At 32.4% G+C, this 18,853-nt stretch overlaps 1 protein-coding gene across 1 annotated transcript in view; it reads right to left on the bottom strand.

The window, feature by feature from the left end:
* Positions 1-18,853, bottom strand: part of LOC139091720 (PDZ and LIM domain protein Zasp-like) — a 99,439-nt gene that overhangs the window by 26,836 nt on the left and 53,750 nt on the right. Inside the window, exons 5-8 of the mRNA XM_070641880.1 lie at positions 875-1,026; positions 656-815; positions 460-587; positions 138-229 (exon numbers count right to left, since the gene is read on the bottom strand). Of these exons, the coding sequence (XP_070497981.1) occupies positions 138-229; positions 460-587; positions 656-815; positions 875-1,026 (532 nt within the window). The remainder of the gene's footprint in view (positions 1-137; positions 230-459; positions 588-655; positions 816-874; positions 1,027-18,853) is intronic.

Here is an 18,853-nt window from a genome sequence, read left to right as displayed (position 1 = left end):
TGTGACTACATAATTCTCACATTGTCATTTCCATCATTTCGTCAAATTATCATTTTCAAATCATTATTTATGGCATTTTCGATTCCGTTTGCCTTAATCCCTAAAAAATCATTATTTTTCATTATCATAATCATTACCTGGCTCTGGTTCCGAGTCATTTTCCTGCAATGCTTTGAGCACTTCCGACTTTTCAGGATTGTAAACTTTTTCATTTTTCTTAAAGTTGACACTAAATATGGATGTAAGGATGTGATGTATATGGGATGAAAAATGCAGAAAGAAAAATTTTTCTCATGTTAATCACAAAACTATTTAACAAAAGTGATAAAATTATTTTAATGAAAGGAGTTTACAGCACATTTCTGTGATGCTTTCTAAAAATATATATCCAGAAATGCACTATAACAAGTTATGAACAATGCAAAATCATAAATGAGAGTCGATTATAAATTTAATTACCCCAAACATCCGCCGGCAAGAACCTCAGCTTGGCTTGTTAATGTTTCAGCAATTGTCTCTTCACTGTACATTGCGACAGGTGAATTGTATTGCTTATTAACAATGCTACGAACAGGAGATGGTGGAACCTAAATGTGGAATAAAAGGTTGAAAATTAGATAATTTTACACAACTAAAATGTTCTGTTGCCATTTACAAATGGCCTTGCAGCAGTGTTGTGTCCGGTACCAATCGCGCTTACTGGTTGTTTGTTGGCAGCCAATGATGTTTTTGTGACGGGTGTGAAATTGCCGGGAATTGGTGAAGCTGCTGCGGAGCTAATTGGTGTTACTGTTGGCTTCCATGTTGCACCACCACTATTAGAAAAATTCAATTAAAATCTGATTGAGCATTTACATCTTATGTCTGTTCTCACCGTTGTACAACTAATTCGAATGATGGACCTGCTTGAACAATGGCATCTTGTGCATCTTTATGTCTTAAGTTGAATAAATCTGATTGATTTATACGGACGACTGCATCGCCGGCTTGAAGTCCAGCTTTATCGGCAATACTTCCTGTATGAACCTGTCAAATGAATTTAATAAGAAATAAATTTTAATTATATTGACTCAACATCTTGTACACATATATACGTGAGTATATGTCACACGATACAAAAATGGAATTTTTGCTTCATCATGCCGTGCCCAATTGTGCGCGCAATACTTAAAAGCGGAAAATATAATAAGAGACATTCCAATATCAAAAAATTCTCTTTCTAAACTGCATTTTGACTGCAAAATCGACGTAATTTATTGCTAGAATTAACATTTTTTTCTTCAAGTTTCTGTTTTGACTTTGACACCTTCATTGATTTGATTCCTGGCAATTTAATATTGTAATTATTTGTCTTTTTTCTCGCTTAACTTTATTGCAGCATAAAGTAACTAACAAATGAGTAATGTGTCATGTTGAGCACATGCTTCAGTAAAACCGAAAGGAAAAAATCTCGTAGGAAATTGATAGAAGGATTATGACTTGTAGCGCATTGAACAAAAAGCTGTGATAATTAGTTATTGTTTTTAATTTGTTAGTTTAAGTGAAACTGATACTGCATGTGACATTGCATCAATACTACAATGTATGGATGTAATTCATTCATAAATGACGCTCACTATCAAATGACTTTTTTAGACACTCAACCCATAGGCAATGCAATTTGAACGCTCCCAAGCATCTGGAGTCTTAAATCCGTCCTTAAAAATAGGACGTCACTTGCTAATAAAGTCCAATAATCAGTAAATTTCCATTTAAAATCCACAATGAATCAAACTGACAAGCATATGTGCATTTACTTAAAGACATAGCGACAAATGACGTGAGATTATTGGGAAGTCAAAAGAGGAGAGAGAAGGAGAATAATCGATAGAAAGACATTACATGAGCGGAGAGATGTAGAGACAAAGATGGAAAGATAAAGTATTATAAATTGTACTATAATAAATAATAATGTATTCATTCATTCTACTGAATTCATTTACGGTGACTATTAAGTGATGAAATAAATTAATGATACGTGTAATGGTCTGTGACTTTAAAGTCTTGCTACAGTAGTTAACATCGGATATAAAATGGACACATTTATAAATTTACTGACTTGTAATTGACCTTAAAAATTATGAAAAGATAATTATATTGAAGAATAATAAAGTTTTGACATTATTAAAGTTGATTTTATCTTACTTTGATCTAAATTGAGTTTCCGAGATTTTCTAAGCATGACTTTCAGTCATTAAAATTGCTCCATAAATTAATAAAAACTAATTGGTATTTTCATCCAAGACCGAGAATCTGTCGGTCTTAAAAAATTCTGCCAAGGTGACTAAAATGATTTAAATGGCTGCATTTATAAGCATTACAAACTGCATTATGCAGTCAACTGACCAGCAAATAAATCATATTGAATCAACCCCAAATCAATCATTTAATAATAATTTTTATTGCATGCATAAATTTGTAGGCTTTGAATTTTTTATGCATGAGCATGCAGCAAAACAACGAAAATTGGATAGAACGAGAGATTAAAATCTGTATGCATATCATTATCAGCAGCAGCCACAAAAGCTCACTGACTTAAGGCATGTTTTTATTCTTAAATGTCTGTGAGACTCAATATTATTGATTTGACATCATAATGATTTCTCATGGTCATACAGTATTATTATGAAGCAGTGCTAGACATTTAAGATGATTCTTTGATTTCAAATTGATCAGAATTGACAAAATGCTTTCTACTTCTGAACATTCACAGCTGTCATTCATTAACTACTGATTCGCTTAAAACTGCCATAATTGTCCACAAGGGAACAAAATAATTGAAAACTGAACAAAGTTGCAAGCAATATCACGTTGCACATGCATTATAATACACTTAATGCCGCTTACTGTTGTCATAGTAATTTCATTTACTTACTTCAAGAACATTATTAAAACTCATGAAAAAATATCTGAGAATGAGGAAGAATGAAGCGAATGGAAGAAGAAGAAGAGATGAAGAATGCTGCTTATGGGAACTTCATGATGAAAATGGCAAAAAATAGAAATTTTTTTGATGTGAAAATGGCAAACGTGATTAATTAGAATTGCAATAGCATCATCAGCAATACTTTTGAAGTATTAAGTTGATATTTGTAGGAATCATGGAGAATTGAGAGCGAATTCTGCGTCTGTCTTGATTTTAGGTTGGACTAGTTTTGAGTTTCAGTAAAGATTGGAAACTCTACGTTTTAAAGACCAGTCTGGACCTAATTTTTGGGCAATGAATCCATTTTTGGGGATCCAGAAAACCAAAGTTCAAGAAGTGTGCTGATTCCAATTTCAAGGATCAAATTGGGATAGTCACAGCTTTACATCATCAAATTCCCAAAATCTTCAACTTTCTCCACAAAAATCCCCAAAAGCACTCTTAACTTGTATTGTAATCCCATTTATTAAGATTATCAAGGAAGCAAAACTTGTGTGCATCACGTCACAAGATGGAATTGCGACTCATTAATTTTGTAATCGATACCCCATTACCATTCATTCCGACTGAAACCACAATAGCGGAATGAATTGAAGACACGAGAGAATGAATTGAGTATGAAACTGAAAGGAAACCAAAGTACATGAACTTGTTAAAATCGTATCAATTTTCCTTTTTATTAATGAATCAATATGGTCTCTATTGCGGTAACTCAGTCCGATTTAATAGCTACCGCATATAGAACCTTTTTCTTTTCCAATTGTTCCAAGTGCGCGTGAGAAAATTAATTTATTAATGTCAATTAGGCAATAAATCACTTTTAAATTGTCCATTCGTACATGTATGTTGATATGCACACTTGTACACACCTACTTTTTTTGCTGTATGCTGCATATTTATGCATGTTGAAATGAATTGCCTTGCTTTATCATAACATTTCAATCAGTTATTTTGCTGAATTGTTAACGAGTGTGAGGAGAGAGAAACAAAATCTGTCACTGTTCTGTATTGCTCTATATGAGCTTTATTCGGTTGCTGATCCACGTTTTTGATTTTTAAAAGCGTTTAGCTCAATTAGCAAGAAGTTTTACTATACCCGATACTTCTATACATTTGAATTTATCTTCCAATTCATTAGATTCTCAATCCTTCTGACATGCCAAATTTATTTAAAACAAGAAAAAATGTCAAACATGTGATAATTTGCTAAATTGGATGTTTGTTTTCTTCTTTTATTTTCATATCGATTTAAATTAATTTTAAAGACGTCAAGTGACGTCGCTTATTTATGGACATGTCCAATCCATAACTCATACTGCATTTATTGTTATTTAATTTATTGGACTCAACAATGTGCATTGAAAAGTTCATTTAATTTTTTCTTTCTTTTTCGCTGAGTAATTGTTTTTGAAATGTTGAGAGATATTGACCTTGTGGAAGTTATTGGATGATGTGCTTGTAATTGGATACAATGTATGTGAAGCTGATGGATTGTTTTGGTGGTTTTAGAGTTTTATTGGATGTTACATGAATCTAGTGATTTTGAAGCATTATTCAAGAATATTTTGGACTAGGTCAGATAAAGTCTTGATAGAGTTTCGATAGATTTGGGCTAGAATAAAGTCTCGATTCATGGATTGCAGTTCAACACTCCAGCAAAGTCGTTATTCAGTAGAATCGGAAAATTGCTCAATTTTCCTCTTCTAATTCGAGTTAATCATCAAATGACGAAAAGGTCACAAATCACTTATTCCACCCTTCAATAAATTAAGAAAGCAGCATGTCTGGTCATGAGAGTACTCAGAATTTTTCATCAAATTAGTTTACATTGTGTTAACAATCCAAACTCCTTTGACACTTTAATTTATTGAATGGCTGTACATTTTCTGTTACTATTATAAATTTTGTGGAAGGCATGGAAGGCATTGTCAAGAGCAACAAAAAATGGCGATCCTTCTTGGAATTTATTTCATTCAGTGGAACTTTTTGATGATTTTTAGGGGAGTCGTTAGCTTTTGACGTTCATCAAAAATGAATGCCTGACTTCCTTTCTTCCTTCTCATCTTTTACTAACTTTTTTAACTGAATAGCTTCAATTCTTAATGCAAGACATCATTTACGAATTGTCCCCTTAATAAAGGCATTTTTGATATTTTACTTAATTTCTGACATAAAAAGGTATCTTATTTTTGAATGGAATGCCTTTTGTCTGTAGCTTTAATGAGAATTCAGCATTCTTTCAGCATATTCATAAAGATTCTTAGACATATGGAATAGCCGTTTAAATAATGAATCAGCATGAACTCCTTCATATATTGAAATCGCACAGCAATCTTCCGATGACATACCATCGAGTAAATCCGCGTCATTCCCGTATTTCGTTGGAATCAAGCGATTATTTCTTTTGAAAATTTTCACATTTTATTACACAAAATGACGCACGCCTGAATATGTAAAATGTAAATTCAATAAGCAAGCAGTTAAAGTCCACATTTATATAATAATGATTCATCGATCTTGTGTATGAAAGAGTTTATCATAATTTACAGTCTGCAAGGTCTCCAAAATAATATTTTTCATTCGTAATTTCAGCCAACGAACTTAAATAATCTTGTTTATAGCAAGAATGAATGAAAAGAGTAGAATAGAAAATATTTGGTATGTGTGTAGGTGAATTCCGCATACGCTAAAATTGATTCTTGTTCTGCAAAGAATAAACAGCGTGTCAGCACTTTACAATCGTGTGCTAATTAAATTCAAATATTTTAAAGATTTTTTTTTTGTTATTGCTGTTCTGCTTTGGAATAGAATTACTGAAGATTAGCATAAATTTTAAAGCGGTGCTTCTGATGACATATTTTCTATCTATAGAAAAAGGAAGTGAAAATTGAGCAATTTCTGATGTCGTAAAAATGAGAATTTTTTTCTAAGCTATTAACATCAATTGACTACTTGATAATCTGTAGACGATTATCGATGATTTTGTATGTAAATTTTTGTCATTTACTTTATGCCGTCTATTCTTCCAGTCAAGAATTTATTTCCTAGATTATGTTTGTTCAATGTTTTACGTCATGTGTCTGGAAATCTGAGGATTTCGGAAGCGCTGTAATTTTTGTATGGAAATTTAAATTTTAATGAGATTTTTCGGATAGACTGCTTATCAGAATTTATTAAATCAATAAATTTTGATGTGATTTTGTTAAGGCTTAAATAAGATTTTAGGTGAATTTATTTAGGCATGAGGTTATTTAAGGAATTAGCTACATCTCGTGAGACATAAATGAAGAAGGCTTCGTCATTGAACCTTTAAAACTCCGTGATGGAGCCTTATTTTTTTGTATCACTCGGATATGTCGCTTACAAATGACTTAAAATGTAAATGACTTTGTAGAGCTCAAAATTGGCTCGGATTTTGCATGGAAAGCGACTAGACTCGATGATTCTCTAGAAACTAAAAATTAAATGATTAATGACAAATTAAAATTCCAATTTCAGCAATTTCCCACGCTGAAGTCTTAAAATTTAATGAACAAACTCAACATAACTAATTACATGCTTCTATAAAATATCCAGCACAGACAATTTAAAGGTAGAATATCCAACTAAGTTGCTGAAATGACAACTTAATGCTCTGAATTTTTTCAAAACTATTAATAACATAAAGGAAAACATACAGCAACATTGTAAGAGTATCACAATTCATAATCATATCATGAGATTTGCACGCAAAGCTTTTTTTCATTTTTCAACTCAAATAATGTCAATTGATATGAGCAGTGCATGCAGCCAGGATAGAAAGAAAAGAAAAAATTTCACGTAGATTTATGTCTTTTTATTATTATTGTAATTTATTTTAACAAACAAATACCCAATAGGAAGAGAAAAATAAAACGGCGAGAATGAATTAACGAGCACATAAAATGTGTTATTAATTGCAATTCTCAATTAATGGTTTCAGTTTTGAACAGAAATAAAAATCTATTTAATAGTATAAATGTTAGAGAAAGGAGACATAAAAGAATTGAGAACTTGATTTCATTTCCCCATAAGACACCCAAGCAAGACTGCGCTTGAATGCTGAATGAGGCTGATTGTATAATTTTCTAAGATTGTTTGCATTTCATGAAGTATAGCTTGAGACAAGCTTGAGATTTTTCATTTTGATGAATTGAATCTCTCATATTCTTGGAATGGGGATGTTGACGGAGGCTGGATAGAGACAGGATTGCACTTGGCATTTGAAATTGGTAGACTGAAATCAATAATAGAGTAAGCTTCATGCGTCATCTGAGAGAGACCATGGATCTCAAACCCCTTGTAGGATACAGCAAATTATGTAAATTAGTATCTTTCATGGAGACCATCATAGACCATCCCTCTTCATTCCCTTCGTCCCTAAACGAACTTAATAAGAGATCGACCCATTAATGACCAAATATCTATCAACTGAATCCAGTATCATAAACTAAAAAAAGAGCTCCAGCTCTAGAAATTATCAACAAAGTTTCTAATATCCAATAAATAACGAGATCAATATCTAGTGCCACACGAGTAAAAAAATGTCATAAATGGAATAACAATAAAAATTCCACACACAAAATAATTAGATTAGAGAATCGTTTTGCGAGCGTAAACTGAAAATTTAATTGAGCTGGAATTAATGCAATAAAAAGAAAGAGCAAAAAAATGAAATTAAAACAATAACAATTGCCAAAGTATTATGAGGAAACTTGGAAGTGAAGGGATGGAAAACTTTGTTACAATTTTAATATCGCTATTTAAATCACATGAAATGTTTCGCAAGGATTGTGTAAACGGGAGGGAATTAACACAACCAATATGACACGAAAGTCACGATTTGCTAATAGAATTCATTCTAGAAACTGAATTTGTAAATAATTTTACGAGCATTTTTGCTGGATTTTTTTATCGCAACAATCGACTTTCGTGTGTTCTCATATTAAGCTTCTGATCTACATCAAGCAATAAATTCTATAATCAATTTTTATTGAGATTTTCGCTCCCTTCTGTCCATGGCAGTCGTAAAATGTTACAAGAAAGCTTTGCCTCGCATTTATATCTAATTTACAATATTTTTATCCTCTCTTGTTCATCGTTCTCTTCTTTATCTATGAATCGCCTTTAAATCTCTTCTCTCATCATACATACAATTTTACACTTTATGATGTCATTCATTCAACTTAACTCGTTTAAAATCAATAAAGTTGATTTTGAAAAATGTTCTTTTCATCCATTTGCAGATGATGCCGGTTATAATAAAGAAGATTACTTCAATAATTTGGTGGGAACTCTTGAATCCACTTTTATGACACTTTTCAAGATTTTTCCATCACTCATCTAATATTGATGGCCGTAATTTTGCTACAACCCTGTACATTGACCGAGGAAATTAGATTCAATCTACGATAAGATGAATGAGACATGCTTTTTCTTCTTGACTGACTTATCATTATCGATGATGATAGATTTTTTATAGCAAAAACAAATGCACATTGAAGATAAATTGCTTTATGTCAATCGCAAATAGAGTGGCTATTTTGCAATATTAAAGAGATTTTTTGATAATTTTCCAAACAGGCATTAAAGCTTAGTTTTAAGGAGAATTTAAAATTGGCACACTTGAAGACGAATTAACTCTATTCGACTTCAAGCTCGATTATATTCGACTTTAAGCTCGATTCTGTTCAACGTCGAGCTCTGGTTATAAGCATTTTAGAAATGCCTGATTCTTATCATGTAAGATACACATGCTACATAAAATTAGCATTTATTTATTGCTAATTATATTCCTGAACATAAAACCCATTCAAGTCCATCAAGATTAAAGACATTTGCACACATAAAAACAATATGACCCAACATTTCATCACATCAGCACATCATATAGTTCTAACATCAAGCTCGTTCATTAAATGATTTTAAAATGCTCTTAAAATTAAACTAGTGACTATAAAAAAATAAACAAAAAGGCACTAAATTGTATTCATTTACAATAAAAACGGCTCTTAATGGTGTCATTTGCCTTAGGGATGAACATCGTTGAAATGACTTTATAGATAGACAAACTCGTACGATAAAAATATCCCATGAAACAGTTAAGTCTCTTATATTGTGTGCCATACTCAAGTCAATAAGTGCATAAGCAGTTAAACAACTTCGATGATTTCAATTCGATTTCCTCTCGTTTCTTGTCTTCCTCCCGGCCATTTCTTGCTGTACATTTCGTATCTATTTTGTAGTTTTTCGCACTAAACAGCACATGAAATGTGATTTATGTAAACTTAAACGAAGCAAAATTCTAAGCTGCTCTAAATTCGACGGCTAAAATATGGAGACTCGAAAGAGCAAAAAGGCTGAATTGAAGGTTAAAAGAAGAAACTCTGAAGGTGAAGTTTATGCACAAAATTGCTAGCAGACACTAACAATGGATGGCAAAAAATAAGGATTGTACCATAACATTCAGTGCTCTATTTTTTCGGTAAATAAATTATCCATGTTAAGTGAGCAATAAACTGTGTGCATGCAAAAAAGCTATTCAGATGCATAAGTTTGTGTACATAAAATGTAAGATCAGAATTTTTCCATCTAAATTGCGGTTGAGTTTGAAAAATGAACACGACATGAGCATTTCTGAATTTTAAAATAGGGATATTTTGCTGAATTTTTTCAATCAGGACTTGAATCTGATTTGTAGTTAGAAACAGCAGACATCTGATTGAAGGAGCTTATTAGCATCAACATTTTGTGACTTCAGATGTAAATCATTGTAAATCCATTGACAATTCCAAGAACTTCTTCATTCATTCATGGCAACAAAATCTTCAATCTTTTTGTTCCACAAAATTTATTGACTTCAAATCTTCTTCATAACTTTATCGATCGTTATTTACTTTTTACTACTTTCATAAAATATATGCTCAAAATCCTTTGAGAATGAGATTTATTCTCGTTTCTTGTATCATCATTTTAAAGTGTTCAAGTATGGAAACATTTCGTATATTTCCAATAAATGTGCTTATTCATCTCAACATCCTCAATATTCAATATTATATATCAATGACTTTTGGGAGAGTCTTCAAATTGTGCTGAAGGGAATTTAGTTATTAAATGGGTGACGAAGGCATTTTTGAGCCCTAAGGACAGATTGGAATTAGATTTGATTTTGTTCTGGCTACCTTATATTCTGGCCACTATAGAGTTAGTTGGGATTGCTGGAAGATATAGTAAGCCCATGGCTCTGGTAAAAGTAAGTCCATTTTGAGTACAAAATCGACCATAATAAGATGAAACAAGCCACATAGTCGTGTTAAGCTATCTTAACTAGACTACTGATTTCTAGTAGCACATCTTGAAGTTCAAAGCAACAAAATTATTCAGCAACATCGAAATACAATGTCGTCTCTAGAATCACCCAATAAATCACTTCCTTAAAGATGATAGCATCGTTTTCAGCACAAAAAGTGCTTATACTAAAAGCTTTCCGTTATTCACTTGAATGATATAAGAAATTTCAAAGGAAAACGAGAACCGAGAACGAGAAGCACGAGGAAAAAAAAGAAGACATGACATAAATGCAAATTTCTAAATTTTAATTTTAAGCATTCTGGCAATTTTTCAATCCATTCACATCCCATTTTAGCAACATAATGTAACATGAGACAAGCTATTGATTGTCTGGATGTCGTGACAATTTCAATTTGCAACTTAATGGAAAATTCTTGTCCACGTCTGAGTATGAAAATTGTAAAAGCCATTTCAGTTCTTTTTCTTTAAATTGACTCTAATATTTCAACCCATATGAGAATGGTAATTAATTGTCATTGGTGACTTCAATTTACCACCTCAAGAATGTAAAATGAAATAAAAACGCTGGTGGCATTGATACTATGTACATTTTTTTGTGTCTCTGTCTTTCAACATTCTCCACATCTTACTCATCATTTATCCATTTTACGAATGAAGCTGCAATAAAAGTCTTGTGTAAATTGACTTTGCTGATAGCATGAAATGAGCAGCATAAAAAGGATGTAAATTGCAAAAGGAAATTGTTTGCCTTTTTGTGTTTTTAGCGATGCGAGGATGCATGAAATTGCTGGGAATTAAATGGTGTCGCTTATTTAGAGGTTGACTGATTTTACTTCTCTTTTTATGACATTAGTGTGGAATGTCGCACAGCTTAAGACTTCTTTTTCTGTAAGTTTTACAAGTTAACGACATTGATGCTGAATGTAACAAACTATGGAGATTAAAAGAAGCAATTAATATGATGTCTATGACCACAGCAATTATCAAGACAGTTGCAAAAATTTGATAATCCTCAGTTAAGTAACTCTCGATAATCTCATCTTTGCAAAATTATATAAACATGTATAAACATCCGCAATTCTCAAATATTTACCAATCTCCATTTAATAGCAATATCAATTAACTGAATAAACTTAAAATCTGATGAAAAATGAAGCTTATTGCTCAATAAAAAATAATTTTACTATATATTTAATTGCCAGCCTGTACAGAAGAAAGAAAATACTATTAATTCATTAAACTTTTACCTCTATGGATAAACACATTCTTTAAACTTCACAACATCTCACACTCGGTCATTGTGTAAATATAAACTTTTAACAGTTCCAAACAGGGTTGTTCTCTTTGAGATTAGTTTAAAATCTAGCGTTTGGCTAAGAACAACAAGTCTGAATTTCCCGTATTTGAGGTGCACTGACCTGTAGGTTTCGGGTGTACCTTATAGTTCGTCCTAGACTGCAGGAATGCAGTTCTGGACGACACATTTCTATGATTCAATCTATGACCTGTCATCTGCAGTAAGTTCACAATCCACCGACACAATAGTTCACAACTGCCCAATTTGCAACTCTGACTCCAGCAATATGCAATAATACTAATAACAACAGCAGTAACAGAAAAGGAGAAAACAAATAAAAGCAAAACATTCACGGAGAAATAATGGAAAAGCGAAAGCAAAATACGACAATAAATGCCATTTCATTGCGCATTAATAAATTAATTGTTATCCGATACAATTTCAAGGATCGCTTACTTCCTTGTTCTTCAACTCTTTCAATAATTTTTGTGACTCTCACATGATTGTCACTTACAAAATATTACGGTCAATGATTGCTAAAAGTGCGAGGAATTACGTAAATTTCTTGTATCACAGTCATTGTGCTGATTGGGAAAAAATTGGGTTTTTCTGCTGTTTCAACTTCAAAAAAACATTGAGACGTTCAACCGAAATCCTCTACGTAAATCCTGATTCTTATTCTTTTGGCATATTTCCTAACTTTTTTTCTATCATGAGAATTTATTTGTCTGCTTTGTTGGAATTTTGGGGCTAAGAATGTAAAACATTTCTTGACTTTTTTTTGTTGTTACCAATTGTTACATAATTCTTTTCGATAACAAGATAGTTGTAGCTGAATATTGTTCAATGAAGAGGAGAATTGAATCAGTTATGCATAATAAAACTTTGAGATACTGACTGTGTCTTGGGGTCTAATTTTTGAGGCTTTCTAAAGGGATTTCTTTTGTATGAATGTGTTCATGGAGCGTAGATGGAATTCTTAAGATGGCAAACACTTCTACAGGATTTATGTATAATTAGGGGGGATGCTAATTCTTTTGATCCTCAGCATGCTGTTTGGGCATAGGAATGTTGCACCAATTGAATCCTTCTTTGAAGTATGGATTCAATATGATTCAAATTGCAAATATCTAAGATACCCGGACGACACAGCCATTATCGGAGCCTGTAAAACTCCGTTACAGAACTCTCTTCATTTATGTCGCTCGGTATTCACACCAAAATCTACTTAAAATCATCAGAATTTCCGGAATATCTTAAAAAGATGAATAATATCATTCATTTCAGATCTACAAAAGAAGTCGACTTATTGTTCTTTTCTCTTTCTCGACATGGAAATGAATTAGCATGAAAAAATTCCACGAGAATAAATTCATAACGTGAGGAATGCGCTGACAATTACAACTTTTGTCGTTGCTAACAAAAATTAGTTTACACACGTTCCACAAGTGCCATGACAGAACTGAGAATAATTTTTTTCATTTGGTAAATCTTGTTTTAAAAGAAGAAGAAGAAGAAGTTGCATAAAATTAAAATAACAAATTCAACATTGTCTGTGGACAGAAAGACGTTAACATTCGTTTATGACAAAATAAAAAGTACAACTAAATTATATTCTGGAACTACTTTTCTGTAAATTAATTATTTTACTGTATCTCGTAAAGATTTTTGAAGTGGTAAAGTTTAAAATTTTTTTGGAACCGTAAAATAACAGAAGATTGATATGAAATTATGGTGAAAATATATGTAAGGTCATCGAGAAATTCAAGCATTGTCAACAAATCTTGACTCCAATTCGGTCAAAGATTCGAAAACATTTCCATTTTAATACTGGTCTGCCATAATATTATGCATCTTCTGAGCGTGGGCGATGCTTAAAAAACCATTTATTTTCTCCGCTCAAAAACAAAAAAAGATTTTTACGTAAACAGAAATTTTTTTATGTAGACAAACATAATCAAAAGTCCATTGATTGCTTTTTATTTCCTTCGGCGATGAAAATGAATTTTTTAACGTGAGATAATAAAAGCTGCATAAATCCGACAGATATTTCGGCGAAGAGAGTGAGAGTCTCCGTCTGGTTGAGGAACAAAAGAACCAGCATCAATAAAAAGAAGTCAGTCAATCAAAATGAGGATACTTTTTTTTGTGCATTTTCGCTTATTTGTGTGAAGATTATGATGGTCTTATTTCGTGCTTAATGTCCCTTGAGTAATGACTTGGATGGTAAATTTGTGGATATTTTGTTAAAAACTAATGATGAACAAAATTAAGTCTAATTCATTTAGAGTCTCAGACGCTTGAGTTTACTGAACATGAAAATGTAATTAACGATTATTAAGAGCGAGAGTTTTGCGTTGGATATACATTATAATAGGGTTGTTTGGGTGTAATATCATTAAATAGCTTTGAATCTTATTAGTTGTGGTTTCTAAGGTTCATTAGCACTCAATTTTGGTTCTTTTTCCTATCAAATTGAAATTCAATTTAAAATTTGATACATGTTCAAGCACTCATCGCTAACAGGCTTACAATTAAGCTAGTAAATATCTAACAAAGTTCACAAAAAATTCAGCTCATAAATCATTCTTCCTGACACAAACTTTCCCAACAACCTACATACATATTTTGTAACAACAAAAAAAAAATCAAATCAAGTGCACAAATTGTTATAAGCTTACATGACAAAACTGTTAGAACCGAATGAAAAACTCGTGTATCTAGTAGCCTCAATAGAGGCAAAGCATCCGAGAAAAGAACCATTAACATCAAGTGTTTGCATGACTTTTAGTTAAATTACCGTATGACAGTAATTCCTACACACTCGTGAGAGAGAGCACTTGCGGGGATGTCACACAAAAAAAAAAGAAATTCTTTCATTTCTCCTTCGATCATCGTTAAAGTCAGAAAAGTTGTGTACACTGTGGATAACGAGCGTTCATTGAACTTCATTTGGTGTACTTTTTGCATGCAATAAGAACATAATTTTGTGGAATGAATGCGAGTGCGTATTGTGTCTGGTAAATTGACTACTATGAAGCAATTTGTAAAAGTCTATATGCAGGCGAAAACTTTTAAAGTCGACTGATGAGCATCCATCAAAAATTTCATTAAATACATCAAAACTGACTCTTCAAGCCTTCTTAAAGTATCAAATAAGTCTTCTTGAGTGCCATGAAGAAGATTGCACTTTTCTCGATGCCTTTGTTCGAATTTTTTTTTATTACAGAAGGAAGAATACTTTTGATGGGAGCAATAAAAATGAGTTTTCGCATAAAAGCTTTGATACTTTTCACACAAAAACAAGAATTATGAGCATCCATGAGAATAATAAGTTCTATGTCTTGCGGTAAAAGAAACTGATTCTCTTGAATTTATAGATGGAATAATTGGGTTAAATAAGAGGAAAATTTTTACTATCGTAAGGATTATAAATTTTAACACTTCCTACAGATCTTCATATAAAATGAATCATTTGTGCCAAGAGATCTTGGTGTGGGGTAGCCGAAAGGCATATGGCGTATAAATGGCCTAAAATTCGACACAGACCAACTTGACTCTGGCCTGAGATTTCTGCGCCGTGTGTTTTGAAGAATATCCAGGCAGATGGGTACAAACCCGAAATATCTGGAACCAGCTCAGCGTGACTCTGTTCTCAGGCCAGATTCGTTCAAATTCGGCTTCTAGTCAGAATCAGTTTGAAGCTAAATAATCGAACTATTCTATACAAATGTGGCTTCCAGGTGAATGGCAGCAAGAGGAAGCTCTGTGTCACTTAGGATAATGTCATATAATCCTCAAAATGCATAGTAATCCCCTATTGAATCTTGAAATGTCCAAAAAATCAAAAATCCTTCAAATCATTGATGACATTCCTATACTACAATGCACAACAGAGAATGAGAGTAAGATACGATAACAATCTCAATGACGACAAACTTCAACATAGATGTGAAAAGAATCTGCAAACTTCTCATTCTCTGCCTTCAACCAAGACCCCATCAAACTGTTCAAAAACTCATTAAGTCATATCATGTCAGCTTTTTTTTTCTTTCCAATTCTCAGATATCCCTTTAAATGTAAAAGAAAATGTTGGGTGGTTAAAAGAGGCGATAGGAAGTGAGATAGAGATATAATTAAATGTTTATTGTGGCGAAAGCGGAAGAGCAAATAAAATTGTTGCAGCAATTTTTCATGTCCAACAGAAGAATGAAAGCGAAGAATACAAAGCGTTTTGTACAGAAGAAAATTTAGCACATTTTTCATATTTTTAGCATGTTTTCTGTGTCGGATGGGATGTAATATGATAATATTGTCTTGGGTTGAATCAAAACACTTAAAGTGATTAGATTTACACAGAAATTGAAGAATGTTTGAATAATGTGGACTATAATAAGAATTTTTAATGTCTAGAGCAGCGGTGGGTAACTTTTTATTTTTCGTGGCACACATTGATAGTAAACATCAATCGAAAATGCACACGGCACAGGGTTCCAAATATTCTTGACACTAGTGTGCCACGTCAAAGAGATTGACCATCATTGGCCCAGTGAATGATCAGAAATCAGTCACCAAGGAGCCGTCAAGGAAACTTCACATCTAACCGATAAAAGGTAACGTAGCAATGCCCTAGTGACCACGCTATGCTGTTCGAATATCCAATTCAACATAGCCAACATCAATCAAAGTATAACAAAGCATTCCTTACTTATTACATTCGTATCGAAGCCCAAAGATGCAATGACTATGGACACTACGTGGAATGAATTGAAAGAATTTATCGCCTTCTTCCGGAATGAACATTTAAAGGTGCAAAAAGTAAATGGTGGGTGGAATTGATTGAAGTTTTTTGTTCATGATTTATAGCACAACATAAAAGAAGGAGAATTGTGTAATTTTTATAGGACATGAAATTTGATACAATTTGCTGTAAAAATCTCATTTACAGTAGCTTTAGCAGTTGCTGCTTTCCAAATTTATTAGAAATGTTTTGTGAATACTTGCAAAATTGCTTATTCATTAAGTAAACCATTAAAATAATGACTTTGTTAAAATAGAACTTCTTACTAATTGCTGACAATTCAATTATTGTTCTCCATTTCGACAGATTGTATGTGTCCACATTAAGAGAAACATGAAAAGAAGCTTAGCAATTGTTCTATATCCATTAAAAGTTTCTTTGATCTTTGTTTATTCAAAAACCCGACAATTATGGATTAAACATTTTGACCGCATGATGTAATCATAATCCTTGCAAGAGTTTCAGTCGATTCCATGGAAATATTCAGAAACATTTGGATCCAAAATATCCGCAAGGGTCAAAAACAATTTTACTTTTGGAAACAAAACCTCTGTAAGTAACTTTAACTCCAGTCTTATCACAATCCATTCCATTTAGAGATTTTACGTATTTTGTCTATCATTTTGTCATTGTTTCTCTTTCTCTTCTGGTTATGCAGTAATGATGGAAACTTATGGACATTAAAACGACGTGATTATAGCCTTTACGGTTTAATGTTTGTTAGTTCAATTTCTTGCATGCCTTTTTTAAATGAGATTGCTTCTTTCCCATACCCGTTCTTCTTTTTCTCGATGTTTTGTGTAAATTGTGATGGAAAAATGACCCAGAGAGATCAATGTGCTGAAATGGAATTGATTGGTCTGAGGGATTAATGTCCATGACGTGGTTTATTAATCATGAGACCCTAACGGACAATGAGCATACGCACCGTAATGAGCTTGTTTTTGAGTAAGCTTTATGAGTATGCTCAATTCTGTGAGGATACTCTTGAGCATGCTTCTTGCCTGTTCAGGAAATTAAGAAGAATTTTTGGAAAAATTCGAATTATCCAACTTTGACCGAATTGTGTCACAAATGACATTTCCCGGTCATATTTAATCCTTTGCACATCCACCAGCATCATTCTAACATCTAATCTCATTTCTCACAACATCATTTGCATCATTTAGCATTAATTTCCAATTAGCTGGGTTAATAAGCAGTAATTGAATGTGTAAAAATATTGCTTAAACTGCATGTTAATTATATATTTATTATGAAAGCATTTAACTTTATAACACAAGACGAGAGGAGCAGCCACAGCAGCAGCAACCTCTTAAGGCTAAATGAACAAGCCACAAAGTCAATCTTAAACACAACTATCGCTTTCAATTTTCTTCGAGATAATCGCATTATGAGCACTAAACAGTCTCGACGCGTCTCGGAAATTCCACTTTATATGACTTTTTTTTCTCTTTTCTTCTTTCTCGACTATTTCAACTTTAAATAAAAAATTAAGAAGAAGAAAACATGAGGAGAATCATCACTTAAGAGATATACTCGATTTTGCATATGATTGCGACTTAGGCTAGACAACGAACAGCATTGTTGTTTTTACGTTCACATCTGACTATGATTCATGTTGTTTTCTGCTGATCACATCACATTCTATGTGTGACATGATTTTTCACATAGTTATTTAATATTGTATAATTTTCATCGTGTGTCATGTTGTCTGGATTCCTAACCTTCTTAATGTATGAATAGCCGTTCCTAGAATTTATCTTCCATGATGGAATCTTGAAGAATTCATTAAAAATCACCACACCTAACGTGCACCCATCACTAGTATCGTGTACAAACTCAATCGTGTGTGGCACAGTGGATATGCAATGAAAAATCATCGTCATCAATTAAAAGGTGTTGCTTTGTTAATGAATCAGCATATAATTGCTAATGATGTGCGATATAACGAAAGTCAATGGCACAGATATATGTTTAATTAATGTTCCACGCATATGTGTCAATTTTTAAAATCAAATTAATTAAATTTCACTTTTTTATCTTAAATATTTCAACAATAGCTGCATAATTATGTCTCATAAGTTTCTTATTAACGGTAATGGCGAAAAGTAGGGATTTCTACTTACAGGCTCTAATGAAGTAAAAGTAATTAAAATGAGATTTATATCTTCATCGTAATTTTTCTTGATTTATTGGTGAGATTCATTAAGGAAGTTTCCTCGTAATGAAAAAATAAAAATCTTTTAGTAAATCTCTCTCTTAATATGTATAGGGAATGTCGGCTTTTATGGTGAAAATTGTTGTTTTGGTAAATGCTAATTTATTATCAGAAGATTACAACATTTTTAACGGAATTTAAATGATTTAAGTCCGTATTCCAACAACAAACGGAATTAAATCCTGAAGATTGAATAATTGTGTCTATTATGGACATTTTTATTGTTTTTGAGGATTTTCA

The sequence above is a fragment of the Chironomus tepperi genome, unplaced genomic scaffold (assembly GCF_022539635.2).
Source record: "Chironomus tepperi strain 1889 unplaced genomic scaffold, CSIRO-AGI_Ctep_v1 contig_260, whole genome shotgun sequence".
Classification (NCBI taxonomy): Eukaryota; Metazoa; Arthropoda; class Insecta; order Diptera; family Chironomidae; genus Chironomus; species Chironomus tepperi.
The sequence above is the reverse complement of the archived record's forward strand: the minus strand, read 5'-3'. Positions and strand labels throughout refer to the sequence as shown.